The 19,825-nt window shown below is 36.4% G+C and overlaps 1 protein-coding gene across 3 annotated transcripts in view; it reads left to right on the top strand.

Moving 5' to 3' along the window:
• Positions 1 to 1,222: 1,222 nt before the first annotated feature.
• The window catches only part of LOC106883825 (uncharacterized), a 58,968-nt gene continuing 40,365 nt past the window's right edge, over positions 1,223 to 19,825 (top strand). For all 3 annotated transcript variants that reach the window (XM_052968652.2, XM_052968653.2, XM_052968651.2), the window contains exons 1-5: positions 1,223 to 1,340; positions 8,861 to 8,914; positions 9,744 to 9,949; positions 11,835 to 12,035; positions 12,794 to 13,012. In XM_052968652.2, coding sequence (XP_052824612.2) covers positions 1,280 to 1,340; positions 8,861 to 8,914; positions 9,744 to 9,949; positions 11,835 to 12,035; positions 12,794 to 13,012 — 741 coding nt within the window. In that variant the 5' untranslated portion in view covers positions 1,223 to 1,279. The remainder of the gene's footprint in view (positions 1,341 to 8,860; positions 8,915 to 9,743; positions 9,950 to 11,834; positions 12,036 to 12,793; positions 13,013 to 19,825) is intronic.

Here is a 19,825-nt window from a genome sequence, read left to right as displayed (position 1 = left end):
TATCTTACGTATTCTTTTCCTCTGTCTTTATATGTATTCCTCTTCTCTGTCCGTTTCTTTTTTCTCCGCTTTCTTTATCTCTCCTTCCTCCTCTTTCTGTCTAGTCTATCAGTACCGCTGTCTCCAAAGTATTTTCTTCTTTTCTCACTTTCTTCTTCTTCTTCTTCTTCTTCTTCTTCTTCTTCTTCTTCTTCTTCTTCTGTTTCTTTTTCCTTCTCTTCTTCTGTTTCTTCTTTCTTCTCTTCTTTTTCTTTTTCTTCGTCTTTTTTCTTCTTTTTGTTATTCCATCTTCTGTTTCTTCTTCCTTTTCTTCTTCTTCTTCTTCTTCTTCTTCTTCTCCTCCTCCTCCTCCACCTCTTTCTTTTCTTCCTTTTCTTCTTCTCCTCCTCCTCCTTCTTCTTTTTTTTCTTCCTTCTATTCTTCTCCTTTCTTTATTTTGTTCTCATTTCCCCCTTTTCTTTGTATTCGTTTCTGGTTCTAATTCTCCAACACAGTTTTTTTTCGATAAGATTATTTCTTAATTTCTATTGTTACTGTTGAACTGCATTGTCCTCTTCCGAATATTATAATGATCTAACCTGCATTTTTAAATTTATTTCTTTAGAACTAGTTCGTTCTACTTTCAAGGATAAAGTAACAGAGAAATATGTAGAGAGAGTTAAATGCCCCTGGGGGTGGAAAAGAAAACAAAACAGAAAAAAAATCACTGCAAAAAATATGAACAGATAAAGAAAGAAACTAACAAAGTAACAAATATTCACCATGACCATTTTTCTTGCCATTTTTTGTTCCAATTCTGAGATAAATAAATCAGATTGCTAAATACATTAAGAATCTAAAACATGGCAGTAAACTCAACTGACCAGATGTGTTCACACTCTCATTGAGAACTGTACATCTGGCTTGCAAACCTCACACACGAAGAATAAGATTAATTCAACAAGATTTCTTTCTCAAGCAATAATTTTCTTTTTTATCAGTTGACGTGACAAGAGTCCATCTATTTAAGCTAACGAAAGAGGCATTGTGTAAATTCAAAAGCTACTAGTTTTATGTTTTCACCGATTTTGTATATAGTTATCAAAAGCAGTTTTTTTTATTCAATTTAAAAGATACTGTTGTTGTCAATTGTAATCGTTTGTATATATATTAAATCGACAATGGTCCTGTGAAGCTTTCCATCTGCTTTACTGCTTATAAGACTACTTAGCAGTTTTTTGCTGGCCAGACGAAGTGAGACAGAAGCAGTGCAACTCGGAAACCCCCATCTGATTCAAAGATGAAGAATTTCATTAGTGTAACCTGTCTGGTTACTGTACTCTGCTTCTCAGCAATATGTGGTAAGTTGACAACATTTATACTTGGGACAGTTAAATAATCTGAAAACAGTGCAATAAAAAATATCACTCGAGGTGGATGGCATTTCATGTGTTATGTTTTAAATTCTTCTGCAACATCTTCAAATGAACTCATAAACTTATAGAGTTTTAACTCAAGGTAACATTGATTATATATATAGATAGACAGATAGATATGTATGTATACACAATCACACATGGATGCGTATACACGTATACATGTGTGCGTGTGTGTGTCATTTTAACGGTTAAACTCAAAGTAGAAAAAGGTTAAAATAATATCGTATAGATATTGGGTTCAAATCCCCTTTAGATAGAAAGGCTGCTAGTGGAACACGAACCTATATCTTCTGTAAACATGACAGCCGTTCTATCATTAGACGAAGCAATCCTTCGAGTTTCTCTAACCAGTTTAGAAACTTTATTCTTATCAGCCTTTGATTTTTTTTTTTTTTTTTTTTTAGCCAAAGATTTTAACCGAATATTTACACGCTATTATCTATAGCATTATCTACTTCAAGTTCAAAATTCTTATGACATAAACTATACATACATATACACACACATACACACACACACATGTATATATTATTGATATAGTACTAATATATTAAGAAAAATAAGAAAACGTCACTTTGCAAGAAATTTAAGTAAAAAGTGTACTAGAATAATTCTGAAGTATTGCTTGAATTACGTGTCACCATCATGTCAGGCTATTTAAATTGTCTTTAACTCCAAAGCAAATTTTTAAAAAAATATTGTATCTTTTAAATCCTACGATTGTATATCTTTCATTGAAGCAGTTATACTGTGAACATTACTTCTCAGTTGCCCACACCAAATGTTGCTAGTGACTACAAAGAAATAAAATTGAAACTTGCATTATTTTGGTAAATGCTTATTGGAGCATCCATTGGTCAAGATTGATCATTAATCTGTATGTGTAGGGATGGGAAAGATCTTTTAAAGAAGACGTGGGGAGAAGAGACTAACAGCTGGTTATACTTGAGTCTATTCTCTCTACGCCACCGATTCCATCCAAGGGAAAGACCGTCGACGTGAACCGATTCAGTTTGTCACTTGTATCGTCGCAAATATAATTGCAAATGCGAAAATGATGTATTATCTAACACATTGAAGTGATATGTAATGGGGTTCCCCATAAAATAGTTTCTATGTTCTAAGTATTGGATTGTTAGATAAATTCGTTCGCTGTTTTTTTTCTTTCATTTTAATTCTTATTTCATCAACAATTTGGACAAATCGATCAAAAATAAATTTTCCTTCTTATCAACTTTCTAATAGCTTGTTAGTGCCTTGACAGTAGAAATCACAGCATCTTGATTCAAATAACATTGGAAAGAAACGAACGAATTTATCTGAAAAATCAATATCTATAGAAATTATTCCTAAACACTTGCCACTCAAACTTGACAAGCTCTTCCTGATGTTTTGTTTCACTCTATACAAATATAGCGTGATTCCGGATTCGTACGTCATGAATAACCGAGAGTTTTGTATTTAATTCAATAGTGTTGTCTTTTCTTTGTTTTGCCTGTTGTTGAGTGTGTTTGTGGTGTAATATGATATTTTGTTTTTGTAATTAGGGGCTATGTTCATATAAAGCACGCAGCAGAGCTTGAGTTTATTCTTATAAAATTCGAGATCAAGTTCAACTCTGTGACTACTCAGTTGCTGGTCCTTGTTTTAATTTCTTACTCTATGCTGTGCGAGAAACCTCAAGCTTAGTGATGTTTTCTACCAGAAATAGGACAAAAGAGCGTCTATGTCATACTTCGCTCAGCTAGAAGTAACAGAAATCTTATTCTTCATTATTTACATTATTAACATTTGACGGATATTTGTCCTCATCTTGTTTGTTGTTGACACAACGTTTCGGCTGATATACCCTCCAGCCTTCATCAGGTGTCTTTGGGAAATTTCGAACCTGAGTTCTCATTCCTAAGATATTTTTCGATGTTGCTGTTATTAGTGGAGGTGCACTGGCCCAGTGGTTAGGGCAACGGACTCGCGGTCATAGGATCGCGGTTTCGATTCCCAGACCGGGCGTTGTGAGTGTTTATTGAGCGAAAACACCTAAAGCTCCACGAGGCTCCGGCAGGGGATGGTGGCGAACCCTGCTGTACTCTTCCACCACAACTTTCTCTCACTCTTCTTCCTGTTTCTGTTGTGCCTGTAATTCAATGGGTCAGCCTTGTCACACTGTGTCACGCTGAATATCCCCGAGAACTACGTTAAGGGTACACGTGTCTGTGGAGTGCTCAGCCACTTGCACGTTAATTTCCTGAGCAGGCTGTTCCGTTGATCGGATCAACTGGAACCCTCGACGTCGTAAGCGACGGAGTGCCAACACTTATTATTATTATTATTATTATTATTATTATTATTATTATTATTATTATTATTATTATTGTTATTATTATTATTATTATTATCATTATTATTCAGGTCACTACCTGGAATCGAACTCGATATCTTGGAGTTAGTAGGCCACCATATGCCCGTAGAACTGTATTATCTAATCGGTACGGAGCCGACATTAGACTTCAATGGAGACATATATAGAAGCTCCATCAAAAACTAGCTTGTCTTGCCCACAGGCATATGGCGTAGTGGTTAAGAGCGCGGACTACTACCCCAAGATTTCGAGTTCGATCCCAGGCAGTGACCTGAATAATAATAATAATAATAATAATAACATCGAAAAACACCTTAGGAATGAGAACCCAGGTTCGAAATTTCTGAAAGACACGTGATGAAGGCTGGAGGGTATACCAGCCGAAACGTTGTGTTAACAACAAACAAGATGAGGACAAATATCGTCAAATGTAAATAATGTACATAATTTCTCATCTCTTAAATTCAGAACTGTAAAATCTTATTCTGATCAAAACAAAAAGGAGGGACACACTGGAAAATCCCCAAAATGACAGAATTGTCACTTTTGGAATCCCTTTCATCATAGGTATGCTGCACGATTGTAGTTGACCTGGGCTAAACGAAAACTCATCCCCCCACACACACATTCACCGTTTCTTTGTTTCCTGACTACTCTTTTACTTGTTTCAGTCATTTGATTGTAGCCATGCTGGAGCACCGCTTTTAGTCGAGCAAATCGACCCCAGAACTTATTCTTTGTAAGCCTAGTACTTATTCTATCGGTCTTTTGCCGAACCGCTAAGTTACGGGGACGTAAACACACCAGCATCGGTTGTCAAGCGATGTTGGGGGGACAAACACAGAACACAAACACATACACATACATACATATATATATATATATATATATGTGTGTGTGTGTGCCACCTCACTCTCCCGCGAACATCTTGACTCGTTCCTCTCTTTCGTTCAGTCTTTCCATCCTGCCATCCACTTCTCCTGTACTGTCGCTGACACCTCTGTCCCCTTTCTCGACATTTCGGTCAGCATCCTCCACTCCGCCCTTAGCACCTCCATCCACTACAAACACACAGACTCACACTCCTATCTCAACTTCTCCTCCTCCCACCCTAGACACACCAAACTTTCCATCCCCTATTCCCAATTCCTCCGTCTACGCAGACTTTGTAGCGACAACCATGACTTTGAGACTCAGTCTCAACTCATGGCTCACCACTTTAGCCTGCGAGGATATCCACCCACCACCATCCACACCGCCCTTACCAGAGCACGTTCTGTGTACCGTGCATCTGCCCTCTCCCCCCGAACTCGCCCTGCCGTTTCCCGCCTCCCTTTTCCCCTCACCTACCATCCCACCACCCTACCCCTCCAACGCTCCATTCTCCGAGCTTTTCGGCGCCTCCAGTCCGACCCCTCCACCTCCCACATCTTCCCTAATCGACCCCTCCCCTCCTTCAAACGAGCCCACAACCTCTTGGTCCACAGCTTCTTCCCCAACCCAACCTCCCAACCTGGCTCGTTCCCCTGCTCCCGCCCACACTGCCGCACTTGCCCTTACCTCTCCAACACCACCCTCCTCACCAGCACCCATCACCGACTCCTTCACCTGCACTTCTACCAACCTCATCTATTGCCTCTCCTGCTCTCTCTGCCATTCTCGGTACATCGGACAAACGGGGCGCCGCCTGGCCGACCGATTCGCGGAACACCTCCGAGACATCAACGTTGGTAATGACACCCCGGTGTCACGCCACTTCCGCTCTGCCGGCCACTCCTTGCAGCAACACCTGTCTGTGTTTGGACTGTCCATGCACAGGGGCCATCCTGACTCCCGTTTGCGCCGTGAACAGGGATTGGTCTTCTCCCTCCGCTCCTTTGCGCCACATGGGCTCAACTTCCCTCCTCTCTTCATCTAACCCCCTCCTCCTGTCTCTCTCCCCCACCCTCCCTCCTACCACCCATCTCTCCCCCTTCCCCACCTCCCCTCCTGCTCCGACTCCTACTTCTTTGTACGTCTCTTCACCTCTCTTCACTCCTACTTCTCTTCCTCCTTCTCTTCATTCCTACTTCTCTCCACTCCTACTTCTCTTCCCACTTCTCTTCCTACTTCTCTTCACTCCTACTTCTCTTCACTCCAACTTCTCTTCCTACTTCTCTTCACCCCTACTCTTTCTCTCCTCTCTCTTATTCTCTCCTCTCTCTTACTCACTCTCACTCTCTTCTCTCGTACTCCCCCTCTCTCACTCTTACTCTCTACACTCTTACTCTCTTACTCTCTCACTCTCTTCTCTCTTTCCCTCTCTCTCACTCTCTCTCACTCTTACTCTCTACATTCTTACTCTCTTACTCTCTCACCCTTACTCTCTCACCCTTACTCTCTCACTCTCTTCTCTCTTTCCCTCTCGCTCACTCTCTTTCTCTTTCTCTCTTTCTCTCTTTCTCTCCCCCATACCCCTCTTCCCTCTCTCCCACTCTCTTCTCTCTCACTCTCTTCTCTCTCACTCTCTTTCGCTTCCTCTCTTTCTCCCCCCATACCCACCTTCCCCTCTCTCTCTCCCCCCATACCCACCTTCCCCCTCTCTAATCCACCTTTCTCCCACCTTCCTCCTCTCTCTCTCCCCCCATACCCACCTTCCCCCTCTCTCAATCCACCTTCCCTCTCTTATACCCACCCTCTCTCCTCTCTTTCTCTCCCCTCCCATACCCATCTTCCCCTTCTTCCCCCTCTCTTACATCCACCTTCCCCTTCGCCCTTCATCGTCAACACCCCCTCATAAGCTCATCCCACCACACCCCAACACACTCCTACTCTACCTTCCCACTCCACCCCATCCAATTCCTTACACCCACCACCCACCCCCTACCCACAGACCCCTACCTCTACCCCACCCTCAGCCTAACCCACACTCCACCCATGCCTTCCCCACCTCCCAACACCCTCACATCACACCACACCAATACCCTCGCATCACACTACAACTGACCAAGTGCTTTCTCCCTTCCCCATTTTCACACTACATACGTCAAGATCACCAGCATTCTATCTCCCACACACAGCCCCTCGTTCTTCGATCACCGTTTGTTATCTCCCCCTTTTCTTAGCTCTCCTGAAAAAAGAATTTCTAACTTCCGGTCAGCCATTGTTATGATCAGCCATTATTATGATTGACCGTTGACTGGACACTATTCAATTTTTTTTTCCGTGTTTTTCTCCTTGTCTCCGTATTCTTTCTGTTGAAGAGCGTAGCTCGAAACGTCAAAGACTTTCCGTATTCCCGAGCGTCATACTAATACATCCTTTTGTTATTTACACCACCTGTCCTCGTCTGTTGTTGTTTTTTCGTATATTCTCCCATATATATATACGACGGGCTTCTTTCAGTTTCCGTCTACCAAATCCACTCACAAGGCTTTGGTCGGCCCGAGGCTCTAGTAGAAGACACTTCCCCAAGGTGCCACACAGTGAGACTGAACCCGGAACCATGTGGTTCGTAAGCAAGCTACTTACCACACAACCACTCCTTACGAGAGCTAAAAATTATAGTTAAGAAGAATGAGAGTAAGTGTTGGCCAAGTCTTTCCTTAAAACAGTTGTAGCGTTGGTAAAGTGAAGCGGCTAGAACTTAGAATGGAAAATACTTTGTAATGTCTTTTTGCTTGGAGATTACCGCTTTCTCTACAATGGCTCTCACTTGTTTCACATCATCAAGCACCGGGGATTAAATTTTACAAGAATCTGACTGGTACGCTTCAAAGAGAAAGTTAAAAATCAAACCGTTTTAAAGTTTAAATAATGTACGAAAAATGCAGTAATTTATTGCTCGACTTGCTTTATTAATCAAACGTGTGTGTGTGTGTGTGTGTGTGTGTGTGTGTGTGTGTGTGTGTGTGTGTGTGTGTGTGTAACAAAATCATAAACAACATGTTTTTCAAATCACTTCAAGAATTGGTGCGAATTTTCGAAATCCTGGGTTTATATTTTTAAAAGTTCACGGTGCGTCAATAGATCGTCACCTGAATATACCACAGAGAATTCCGAGAATTTTGTTTGGCCATTGAATTGACTCTGGTATCTTAATCATCGTCACCACTACCATCGCTAACAACAACAACAACAACATTATTTTATGACATATATATAAAGAAAACAAAAAATAGAACAAGAACGTGACAGGCAACAAAACATCCGGACAGTTAGACGATACAAAAAAAGGACAGGAAAAAACAAGGACGAGTCATTCGGAGCTTTCTATCCTCAGTCGAGTTCCATATGAAGGGATGCTGAAAAGTTCCTGGCTTTAAGGGTCTCGCGAAAGGCCTGGCTGGAGACCCAACCATTCAGATTCTTTTACAGGGCTAAGAAGGCTGAAGGACCGCTGCAATAAGTGTGTGAATCTGAGAGGGGAATACATTGAATAAAATCATAATTAACTGATCCTCCTGTATTTTCTTTTACCCAAAGCCATGAACTTTTCAGCACACCTTCGTATGCATATATATATATATATATATATATATATGATATGGGTTGGACATGTCTCAGAGTGTGCAGTTTATTTCAGTCAAATCTTTTATGTTTTATTTGTTTCAGTCAATGGACTGCGGCCAACGCCGGGGTACTGCCTTCACAGGTTTAGTCGAACAAATCGTCCCCAGTGCTTATTTTTTAAAGTCCGGTACTTTATTCTACCGACCTTTTTTTTTTATATTTTGCTGAATCCTAAATTAAGGGGACGTAAATATGCACAAAAATGGAAGGCGAAAGCAACGCTATCAATAATTTCAAATCAGAGCGGATAAAACAAAAATATCATTTAGAATGAAGTTCTTTCTTCTGCGCTTAGCTATATTGATTTTAGACATTTAAGGACAAGGATGGATTTGAATTTCTTGACATTAATGTTTTCTCAAATGCTTGCCAGAGTAATAGAATAAAATAAGAATCGAAACTAGACAGCAATTTCAATTCCCAAGAGGGTAGTAATTGTTCAACAGTTCTAGTAACACTTTTTAAATATATTACATACCGTTCATTACTATTTCTCTTTCTCTCTCACTCTCTGTCTTTCTTATTTTTATAGCCAATATGGATATCAACACAGCTGTCAAGGAAGCCGAATCTTTAGTCTTAGGAGGTAAGTGCATTTTATTTGTCTATTGAATACGCTTGTTCAGAATAAACTTCAAGATTTTTTTTAGAAACTTGAATAGTCTATAACGTTATATATGCATAATTATTTGGTGATGTGGTAAGTATTTAGGTATTCTAATCACTTCTGATTTTTGTTTGAAGCCGTCCCACTCTTGGAAAATGCAGGAACATTCCAAAATCGCATTTTACCCTAGTCGTCTTCGTTTATTCCTGTGCAAGAAAACTTGCTTATTCTCAGTGTTATTTAATAGATACCAACAAGTGTACTAGTATATAACAGGTAGTTATATGCATACATATATACACATATGATATTCCAAAAATGTTTTTGTGATAGTCATGCTTTTCCAAAAATTAGTCGTAGTTTAAGTAACCTGAAGAGAAAGTAGCTAAAAAATATTGTGTTGTTTAGTCGCATTTGATTTGATATCAACAACAAAGAGAACAGTAACAAAAACATGAATAATTTCTTTAAACCATTGTATTTACACAATTATTTAGTGTCCTGGTAAGTACTCATAGGTTCTAACCAATTCTAATTTGTATCTAAAGCCGTTCCACACTTGGAAGACGCATAAACATTCCAAAATATTTTTCCTAGGCCCTATTGGTTCATTCCTTTGAAAGATATACTTCTTGTTCATATTTCTGTTATTTAATTACACACCAACAGGTATGTTTATATGTATTTGTATACATTAATATATTCGTAAATGACGATAATATGGTATTATCATATAAAAGTTTGACGAGTCTATAAAAGCGATTTTACTGTGTGTGAATATTTTCTAATTAATTACATATTTGTCCAGATGCAGAGCCACAGGCCGCTATTGTTGCGACAATTACAGCAATTGTCACGATTGCTTCTATAATCAACAAAGGTAGGGAAATGTTGAAAAATGTGAATGTTAAAGACATCATGAAAACAGAGATCATTCCTTACCATTGCGATTTGGCTCAATCCTACGGTAACCTTACCCACACTATCTTTGAAGAGATGGATAATGAACTTAAGGTGAGAAACAATGTTATCATTAGATTATCTTAACGTTACTTTAATTCTAATTGCGACACAGCATTGCTATATATGGAATTTTTGTTACAGAAGAAAGAAAAGGAAAGACAACAATGATCTGTCATTACATCATTATTTTAAATGTTTCATTCAATCATTCAAGTGCTGAGTCAGCCATATTCTGTTTTATGTTTTATGCAAGGCAGAGTAAGAGTGAAAGAGAGGAAAAGTGAGAAAGAAAGAAAAATATATGGGCAAGAGGCTAGCATATATCTGAACAATGCAGGTGACTCATAATGATGGGACACATAAGCTTGGTTTATAATAAAATTTCTTTAATAAATGTGCTCGTTTCAGTCCTGGTTACATCTTTTCTATTTGCATTCACTTTCGAATGAAAGATAAGACGTTAAACGTTAGATTCTGAGCTGCTCACAGTAATTGAACTTATCAATCTTTTATATTGACTAAATGTCATTTCAACAGATCATTGTCATCTTCATCATTGCTTTATATTGATCATTATTAATAAGAATCCTGGGAGAAAACAAAATCTTTTCCATAAAAACGATATAAAAAACAAGTCTTCTTCAAGTTCGTAAGCTCATTTATTTAGATTTAGATTTCTTATTTAGATTTCTAAGGTCACTGAAACAACAAGTCCTTCTCTGAATGGGGAGCTAGTTCTTCGCAAAATCAAATTCCCATCCAGCTACTGCTGCTACTCCTTTTCTGCAGAATAGACAAGGGCAAAATGAAGGGAAGTGTATTGCTCAAGGGCTCAACGCGTCGCCCGATATAGGAATCGAATAAATACAATGTAATAAGCTAAGCTTTAACTGAATTCGAACTCTCACAACTTTCGCAACTTGTCCACTATTTCTTTTATTCGATTACTTGTTTCAGTCATTTAACTGCAGCCATACTGAAGAACCGCCTTGAGGGATTTTAGTCGAACAAATCGACTCCAAGACCTACTTTTTTAAGTCCTTACTTATTCTATCGGTCTCTTTTGTCGAACCACTAAGTTACGGGGACGTAAACATACCAACAAAAGTTCTCAAGCAGTGATGGGAGGGACAAACACAGACAGAATGACACACACACATGCATAGACAGACAGATAGACAGACAGACAGACAGATAGATAGATAGATAGATAGATAGAACGGGCTGCTTTCAGTTTCTGTATTCCGAATCCACTTACAAGGCTTTGGTAGGCCCGAGGCTAAAATAGAAGACACTTGCCCAAGGTGCCATGCAGTGGGACCGAACCCAGAACCATGTGGCTGTGAATCAAACTTCTTCCACACAACTTAAGATTAAATAGCTAAGCCCCCATCCCACCCACTTAAAGAGAAAAACAGAAAAGATGTCAACCTTTGTGAGTGAGGGAAATGATATGACGGGAAGGATAAAATACAAAGAATACATTACATCAGTTACTAAACAGATTCTATGAAAAGATTGTATGATAAAGAAAATGTTCTTCCTTTGCTTTATTTTAATTTTTTTTTTCTACTGATATTCTTGAAATCGTTAATTAATTCTTTTCTTTCTCCAGACCAAATTTATATGATATTAAACATATTCCTAACTATATTCATGTGCTAGTAAATTCCAAAGCAACTTAATCAAGTAATGAAAAGTGTCTACTCAATATTACTATTTTGAATAAATAATTTATCTCATTTGAAACTGACATTTAAGTATTATTAAGCAGTTAAATCATATTATTCTTTCTTGAAACCTGAAGACAACAAATTCTTCACATTTTCGATCTATTTGACGAAATATTACATATCTCAGAGGGAAGACACTTTTATTAAATATTTATTACAATTTTAGAAAAGCCTAATGTTTAAAAATGTATTCTTTGTTGCAGGTTATGATCGGAGCAAGTAAAATATCTTTGGATAGACTTCACCAGGAAGCAAATGAGAGAGAAGTGAAATTTGAAGAATACGTAGCGAAATTAACACAAAACCCCTTTTTAGAAACCGCAGAAGATGGAGCGTTTTTTAACCAGGATTTCCAAGGTTTTGAATCATTTGGTATATCTACCGGTGGTTACGATAGAGCAATTGTAAGTTCAGAATTGAAATTAAGTATTATCAATTAAAGTGTTTATGTTACTCCCATCTGAAGACGTTAGAATCTCATATTGAGTGAAAGCCGACTGTTTGTCGTTTAGAACACTTGTTGCGTTTCTACTGAGTTGAAGCACGTCATTGAAGCTGATTAAATTCCCTTCCTCATATGTTTCTAATCAGTTGATAACATTTAACTACAAAGGATCAAAAAAGAAAAGAAAGAAAAAGAGGTGGGTAATCAGCAGAAGGTGGAGGTGGAGTGGGCAATGACCACACACCAGAACAAATAGTGTTCTCAGCCGCGCCCTGCGGTCATAATTGTTCTAGCAACAGTAGAGCAAATAAAATAGATTTTTACAGTTCGACACGCGATTGGAAATAACCAGTTGTTACATACACATCGACAAATATTCGCTAAAATCATTAGCCAATATAGTGTTTCAAACTTGTTCTGAATTTGTGAGAAAACCTGTTCATTAGAAATCGGGTCATTATGAATAGATTCAACAACTTTGAATTTGCAATTAGCAGCATAATTTTTTTTTAATTTTTCTCCTTTCTTTCTTTCTTTCTTTCTTTCTTTCTTTATTTTTCTTTATCCAGTATTTAAATTAGTGTTCCTTTAAAACGAGAAAAATTTTAAAATTCAAATATTGATTTACTCTTATGAAAACGATGTATTCATTTCAGATTATAAGCGCCCTGTTAAGTAAAAAAAAAAAACAAACAAATTATGCCATCTATATTTTAGGCTGAGCAAGCACGATCTTGGTTCATCAATCTGGTTCAAGATAAAGATATTCTTGACAGCTCCAAAATAGAGATAGAAGATTTTGTTAACATCGTTTCTGCTTCCGGTGCAGCCGTAGAATGCCTTGCAACACTGTTTTACAAGAAAGTCCGTGTCGAACGTAGAGTTGTTGATCTTGGTGTTGTTCGATATCCCGATCTGGAGAACCCTTTCCTCAAGGTATGTATTTCTAAGTCATTTAATAATAAAATAGACTTCACAATTTCTGCAAATTCTGAAAATCTCATATTATCAACTCTTATGTTTACTTTGGGCAACGTTATCCCTTTTATATGGGTTTTGTCATTTGAGGTGATCAAATAAAGCCCAGAACAGGTCGATGAAATAATTAACGTCTACTATTCGACTACTCTGTGTTTAGAGTTTTTCTCTCACGATAGTAACTCGAGGCATTGAAAGCTTCATTTATTAATGAATTAATCAAAGAATAATTTTTGACGATTGTTGTTTTATATTGTGGTCCTTGTTTTCCGAGTCTACACTTCTCTTGTTGTATTCGTATATATTCCGTTTTGAGGTAGCTGACAATAAATTGGAATTGTGACATTGGAATTATTTTCAAATCTCATTTATTTATATTCACACACACACACAAACACACACACACACACACACACACACACACACACACACACACACACACACATGCACACACGTATAACACACACAGCAAACAGACAGACAGACAATCAAGCAAGCAGACAGACTGACAAATAGACAGGCAAATAAACAGATATACCTAAACTACGCATTGGAAACTTTTATGTAGTGCTTTTTGTATGTAATATTTCCATATATTTTAATTGTAATGCATAAACAAGTCCAATTTTTTCAATTTTCCACGTGTGAAGCTTTTGAGACTGCGTTTATTGAAAATTTTTAATTTCCTTGACTTAAAATGTTAACTTTATATTCTACTTTATATAATTCTTTGTGACTCTAAATTGATATGCCACACGTAAAACAATAGCAATTCTAACATAATTGTGCTTTATTCAGCAAGAGCGTTGGGGTAAACAACATTTCTTGTCCTGCGGTTTGATGCTCTGAAGAAAAGATGTCTGCTTGGCCCAACACGTGAGCATACAACATGGAACTGACCATAATAGAAACATGGACTCGTCATTTCGACAGCAGCAGCAGTGAGAGACTGCCCTTGAGATATTTTGGTCATAGAAAAAGACAGTCACTGAAACTGGAGGCACTCGAGATGAAATAACATATCAGATGAGAAAAATACGTAGAATGAAAGCGTCTCTCTTGGAATAACCAGTGATGATGGGTGCTTCCATCACATGAAGCATAAACATTTTCACAAGTCTCTTACTGTTACAGAATTTTGGTGTATCCAGATTTCGTAAAAACACAATGTGTGCGTCTACTTTAGTTGTAGATCGTGGGGGGAAAAACAGCAGAACTGAGAAACTCTGTTGGATAGTTGGCAGTACTGTTGAACTGATTCGTGCAATCGAGATTAGGCTGGTATCTGTTGTATGAAGTAACATTAATATCCTGCACAGTGTTATTGTTGAGGGTCAAGATGGCACGATCACAAAACAGACTGGATTCTATAATTCTGTGAGAGACTAGGATGATATTTGAGTAGCATTTCTTGAGATGTGTTGATGATTGTTCCTCTATTATTTGGTATTGTGACATCTCTCTACTTGGTGTCAAATAGTAGCTGACCATTACCCTCACCCCACGCCGCTCTTCGAAATAAAACTTTTGTAAGCTGAGCTGCTGAGGCACCTCTATTAAGGGCAGCGCTCATATATAGATAGTATTTTCCCTCCTGTTTTCAAAATATAGGATTATTTGAGGAATGTTCCCACCTCACCAGTAGGTGTACCTTTTGGGATACCCGTAAGAGTTTGCTTGAAATTAACAGGCAAACTGTCAGTCTTTCCAAAGGGTACACTTACTGACGAGTATGACTTCATCTATAATATTATCTCTGAGAACGTATAATGTGCGATCGAGAGCCCAACTATAAGTCTGGTAGATTCTGGGAATCCCTTTCATACTGTCATCTTGACCTCCTTGAGGACTTCTACTTGTGAAAATCCTTTGCCAATATTGCACACAGAACTGTCATTGTACGCAAGGTTGAGTTGCAATTTAGGGGCGGAACGAGCAGTCCTGTCACCTGTGAACGAGGTTACAGCAATTCCAGATGAGGTCACTGAAATAGCAATCTGCAGAGTTAACAAAATTTACTGAAATTAAGGTGATCAAAAAAAAAAAGGCTTCACCTGTTTCACCAGAACATCAAGGAAAACTTTTCCTCTCTTGTCTTACGTCACCAATTGTTTACTTACGCATAAGCACTTTTTTATTAAATCTGGAATCAAAAGTGATTCATTTTGGAAAACATTGTCTTCCATTAATTGACTGTCGTGGATAATTACCTGAAGAGTTGCAGCTGCAGTTCGTACTTCAGCAGACGGACTATATTATTTAATATCCAGGTCAACCATAAGTATACACAATTTTCGATGAGGACAAGAACACGGTCGCACACGTAGAGGTAAACTCTTGATTCGGGTTATTTTACTCTTGTCACACTTGATACAATAGATCTTTTGCCATCCACCCCTAGTGATTATGACAAATTTTGTAAGCAGACACAGAAAATGATGACAAAGAAGTTCTTAATCTTGCTTGAACAATGCAAGACAGCAATGTATTCTAAGGTATTTGTTTCTGTCAGCATTATCTCTCAAGAGACATCTTCTCTAGCAGTCTACGCAGTTTGTTACACAAAACATATCAAGCTACTATTTTGAGATCCTGGAGTGATGTTGGACAACGGATATGGTGCAGAAACAGGCTGCTATTCAAATAGATTATTAGAACTCCTAATTTAAGAACCATATATTTAAGCAGTTAGTACGCAGTTCCAACACCGTAGAAGATAGAAAATTATTTATTGGCGTTTCACGTTTAAGTTTGTACAAATTGATATAAAATCATGTTCACTTCAGATGCTTTGTCAGTATCTGAAACAATACCGTGAAACAATAATATTTAAAATAAAATGATAAAATGTATATATTGCAACACTGCCATTATATATGTATATATATATATATATATATATATATATATATATATATATATATATATATATATATATATATATATATATATATATATATATATATATATATATATATATATATATATATATATAATATATATATATATATATATATATATATATATATATATATATATATATATATATATATATATATAAATATATATATATATATATATATATATATATATATATATATTTATATATATATATATATATATATATTTATATATATATATATATATATATATTTATATATATATATATATATTTATATATATTTATATATATATATATATATATATATATATATATATATATATATATATATATATATATATATATATATATATATATATATATATATATATATATATTCAGAAAGTTATTGGGTGGTTTTAAATATCACGGAAAAGAAAAAAATAATTTATTCGTTCAATACTTCAATTTTAAATTTGTTTATACTACTAAAATGAATAGGTATTATATTCTATACATCAGAATATTAGCATTTATAAAAATCTGAAGCATTCAAACTTTATAAAAATGAACAATCCGATTTATAGAGTAAATGAAACCTGAATGCAAAACAATAAAATGATAAATTTCCTATGGAAAATACTATAATCTGTAGTATTTGAAACAGTGTTCTAACTTTCCGAAGATATGGTAAATGCAGAATTTTAAACACATTACCCCAAAAATTAGTCTGTTTTAATGTTCAGTTATAAAAACAATTTTACATTAATATAATGCGTTACTCCATACTTTTTTAAAGTAGAAATTCATTATTCTTAAACAAGAATATTATTGACAGTGCCTTCGAATTTTCAGCTAGTTAAGCCATCATCAGACTTCAATGCATCGCAGTCCGAAGATGGCTCCACTGGTTGAACATTCGAAATCTCTGTCAATATCCTTGTTTAAGAATAATATATATAATTGTGACCAGCGATGTATAACAATATCCGATAGTCTGGTTGATACAGTAAGATATATATACACACACACACACACAGGTATGTCATATTTTCCGCTTGTTGTCTTTTCCTGAAAATATTTTAATCTTGAAAATATTATTTATGTAACGCAAGCACTCATTAATTTTTTACCTATATTGTATATATATATATGTGTGTGTATGTGTGTTTGTGTGTGTGTGTGTTTATCCATATATATATGTATATATATATATATATATATATATATATATATATATATATATATATATATATATATATATATATATATACACATATATATATATTTATTATAATTTATTTGTGGATTAACAATGCTACCGAAGGTTTCGTGAGGGAAGAATTTCCATAGTTTTCGAGCAGTCCACTTAAAAATTGTGGAAATTCTTCCCAAATGAGACCTTTGGTAGCGCTGTTAACTCACAAAGATTATTTATCAACCAAACGCAGTGATGAGCACTCATTCACACTGTTCGATAATATCCTATTACATTTGTGTGTGTGTATTTGAGAGACAAATGAGAAAGGGTGTGACAGAGAGAGAAAGAGAGAGATTAATAGAACTGGAGGTCAAAGCAAAACAGAGATCGACGTGTTAAACTAAGAACGTTTCTGTTATTTATCAACTACTTCTCCATAATTTACATATATATATATATATACTAGCAGTATAACCCGACCTTGTCCGGGTGTGACTCATTATGCCATCTACGATAAATCTTGCTAGCTGAAAATCAACTAAAGGAGAAAGCCTTACAACGAAAAAACCCTTATGATGTAAATATGTTCATAATTCAAAAGACGATGAAATTAATAGAGAAAGTCTGAAGGCTGTTTTGCGTAAAATTATTAAGCATACGTAAATTTCATCCGTGTAATTGGCTATAGAAATGCTTGTGCAAAACAACCTTTTGCGCTGCCCTGATTATACATAGCAGGGTAATCCCTTTTCACAGGAGCTAGGATGGCAATTTGTGATGAAGCAATTGCTGGCGATCTGTTGCTAAACAGTTTTGCCAGAATTCTATCAGATTGGGCAGAAGGTGTTGATGCACCATTTTGCATTATGTTCAAAGTAGCTACTGGAATGTGGGGAATTGCTGCAGTCTGTGGCTGTCATTTTAAACCGGTTGCTGTCTTTCCCCAGCAAACTCTCTTCTCTGGAGGCATAATCTATGTATATATTAAACAGAACAACAAAAGTTACAATAGCTGGCAGGGTCGGTACTTTTTACATATCTGTAATTTTTCAGATTAACACCCGCACGATTACCCAACCCTAATCCTAAACCTAATCCTAACACTAACCCTAACACTAACCCTATACCCTAACCCTAACCCTAACCCTGACCCTAAAAAACGTAACCGTAACATTAATCCTAAACCCTAACCCTGACCCTAAAACCCTAACCCTAACACCCTAGTGAAAATCGTGGTAAATTTACAAAACATTGACGAACATGAGTTATATTTTACTGAATGTATGCTTTTGAGAGAGCGAGAGAGGAAGAGGTAGAGAGGGGAGAGAAAGGAATAGGGGTAGTTAAAAGTTTTCTTATGACTACTTCTCTTCACTGCCTATTACTTCATTAGAAATCTAAGGATGCACATAAGCACATAATAGAGAAAAATGAAACAAATATGGACGACTTGCTCCGAAACACCACCGAGTGGGGAACACTTCTCAAAAATAACCTGCAGTTGTTTCCTTCAAAATTCCTACATGCTTGAAATGTACATACATCAAGGTACATTTGTACAAAATTTCATGAAAAAATATTCATTTTCCTGGAAGTTAAGAGGAATTTAAGTGGAATTTCCGAATATTGTACCCCACCCCCTTCCAAAACACTTTCACCGAAAATTTGTGTATATTTGGAATCTACATAATAAATAATATATGCATAGAAAATTTCATTAAAAAATATTCATTTTTATGAAAGTTATGACCTTCCAAAGTTGGGGGATACAACTCTGTAGTTATGCCATCAATGTTTTGTAAATATACCACGATGTGAATGATTGTGTTTACTTGCACGTGTATACGTTTGAGAGAGCGAGAGAGGAAGAGAGGGAGAAATGAATAGAGATTGAGAGCAATGTGTATGTTGTTGTCACAGGTCATGTATGTGTGGTTGCGTGTGTTTTTACGTATCTATGTTATGAAAAATAGGCAAAGAACACTGAGATGAAAGTTTAATCTATGACGTTGTATGTATCACTTTCTCTCTCTCTCCCTCTCCCTCTTTAACTCTTACTCTCTATATTTTTATGTTGAGCGCGTTTGTAAGAATGGCGTTCCAGGTAGAAGGGATGAAATATAAAAGTTGCTAGAAACAACAGCCAAATCTCCCTTAAATCACACAAAGTAAACGGAATTTTTAAAATCTAATTACTGCACTGGAAAGTTCACATCGAGAAAGTTCCATTGATGTAAAACTTTTTACGAAAAAGTGGAAAATGTGGATTTCTATAAATTTTTTTAAAAGGCTTCACACAGACACACAACTTCAGATTTATATATATATATATATATATATATATATATATATATATATATATATATATATATATATATATATATATATATATATATATATATCCGAACCTCTACACGAAATTTGGTAAATATCTGTTGAAAATGGTAATCTTATTTCAGGACAAACACCGACTATATATATATATATATATATATATATATATATATATATATATATATATATATATATATATATATATACTGTTGTTGTTGTTGTTGTTTGTTCCTTCTCGATCCATGTGTGGCTCATAAAAGCCGGTTTCCCGATTTCTTTGGTGTATAGGTTCCCCACCTGGACGGGACGCCGATCCGTCGCAGGTGACCTGCTAGATGCAGGAGGAAAAAGTGAG

Source organism: Octopus bimaculoides, chromosome 6, assembly GCF_046866305.1.
Source record: "Octopus bimaculoides isolate indiv1 chromosome 6, ASM4686630v1, whole genome shotgun sequence".
Classification (NCBI taxonomy): Eukaryota; Metazoa; Mollusca; class Cephalopoda; order Octopoda; family Octopodidae; genus Octopus; species Octopus bimaculoides.
This window is presented reverse-complemented; position numbering and strand designations above follow the sequence as displayed.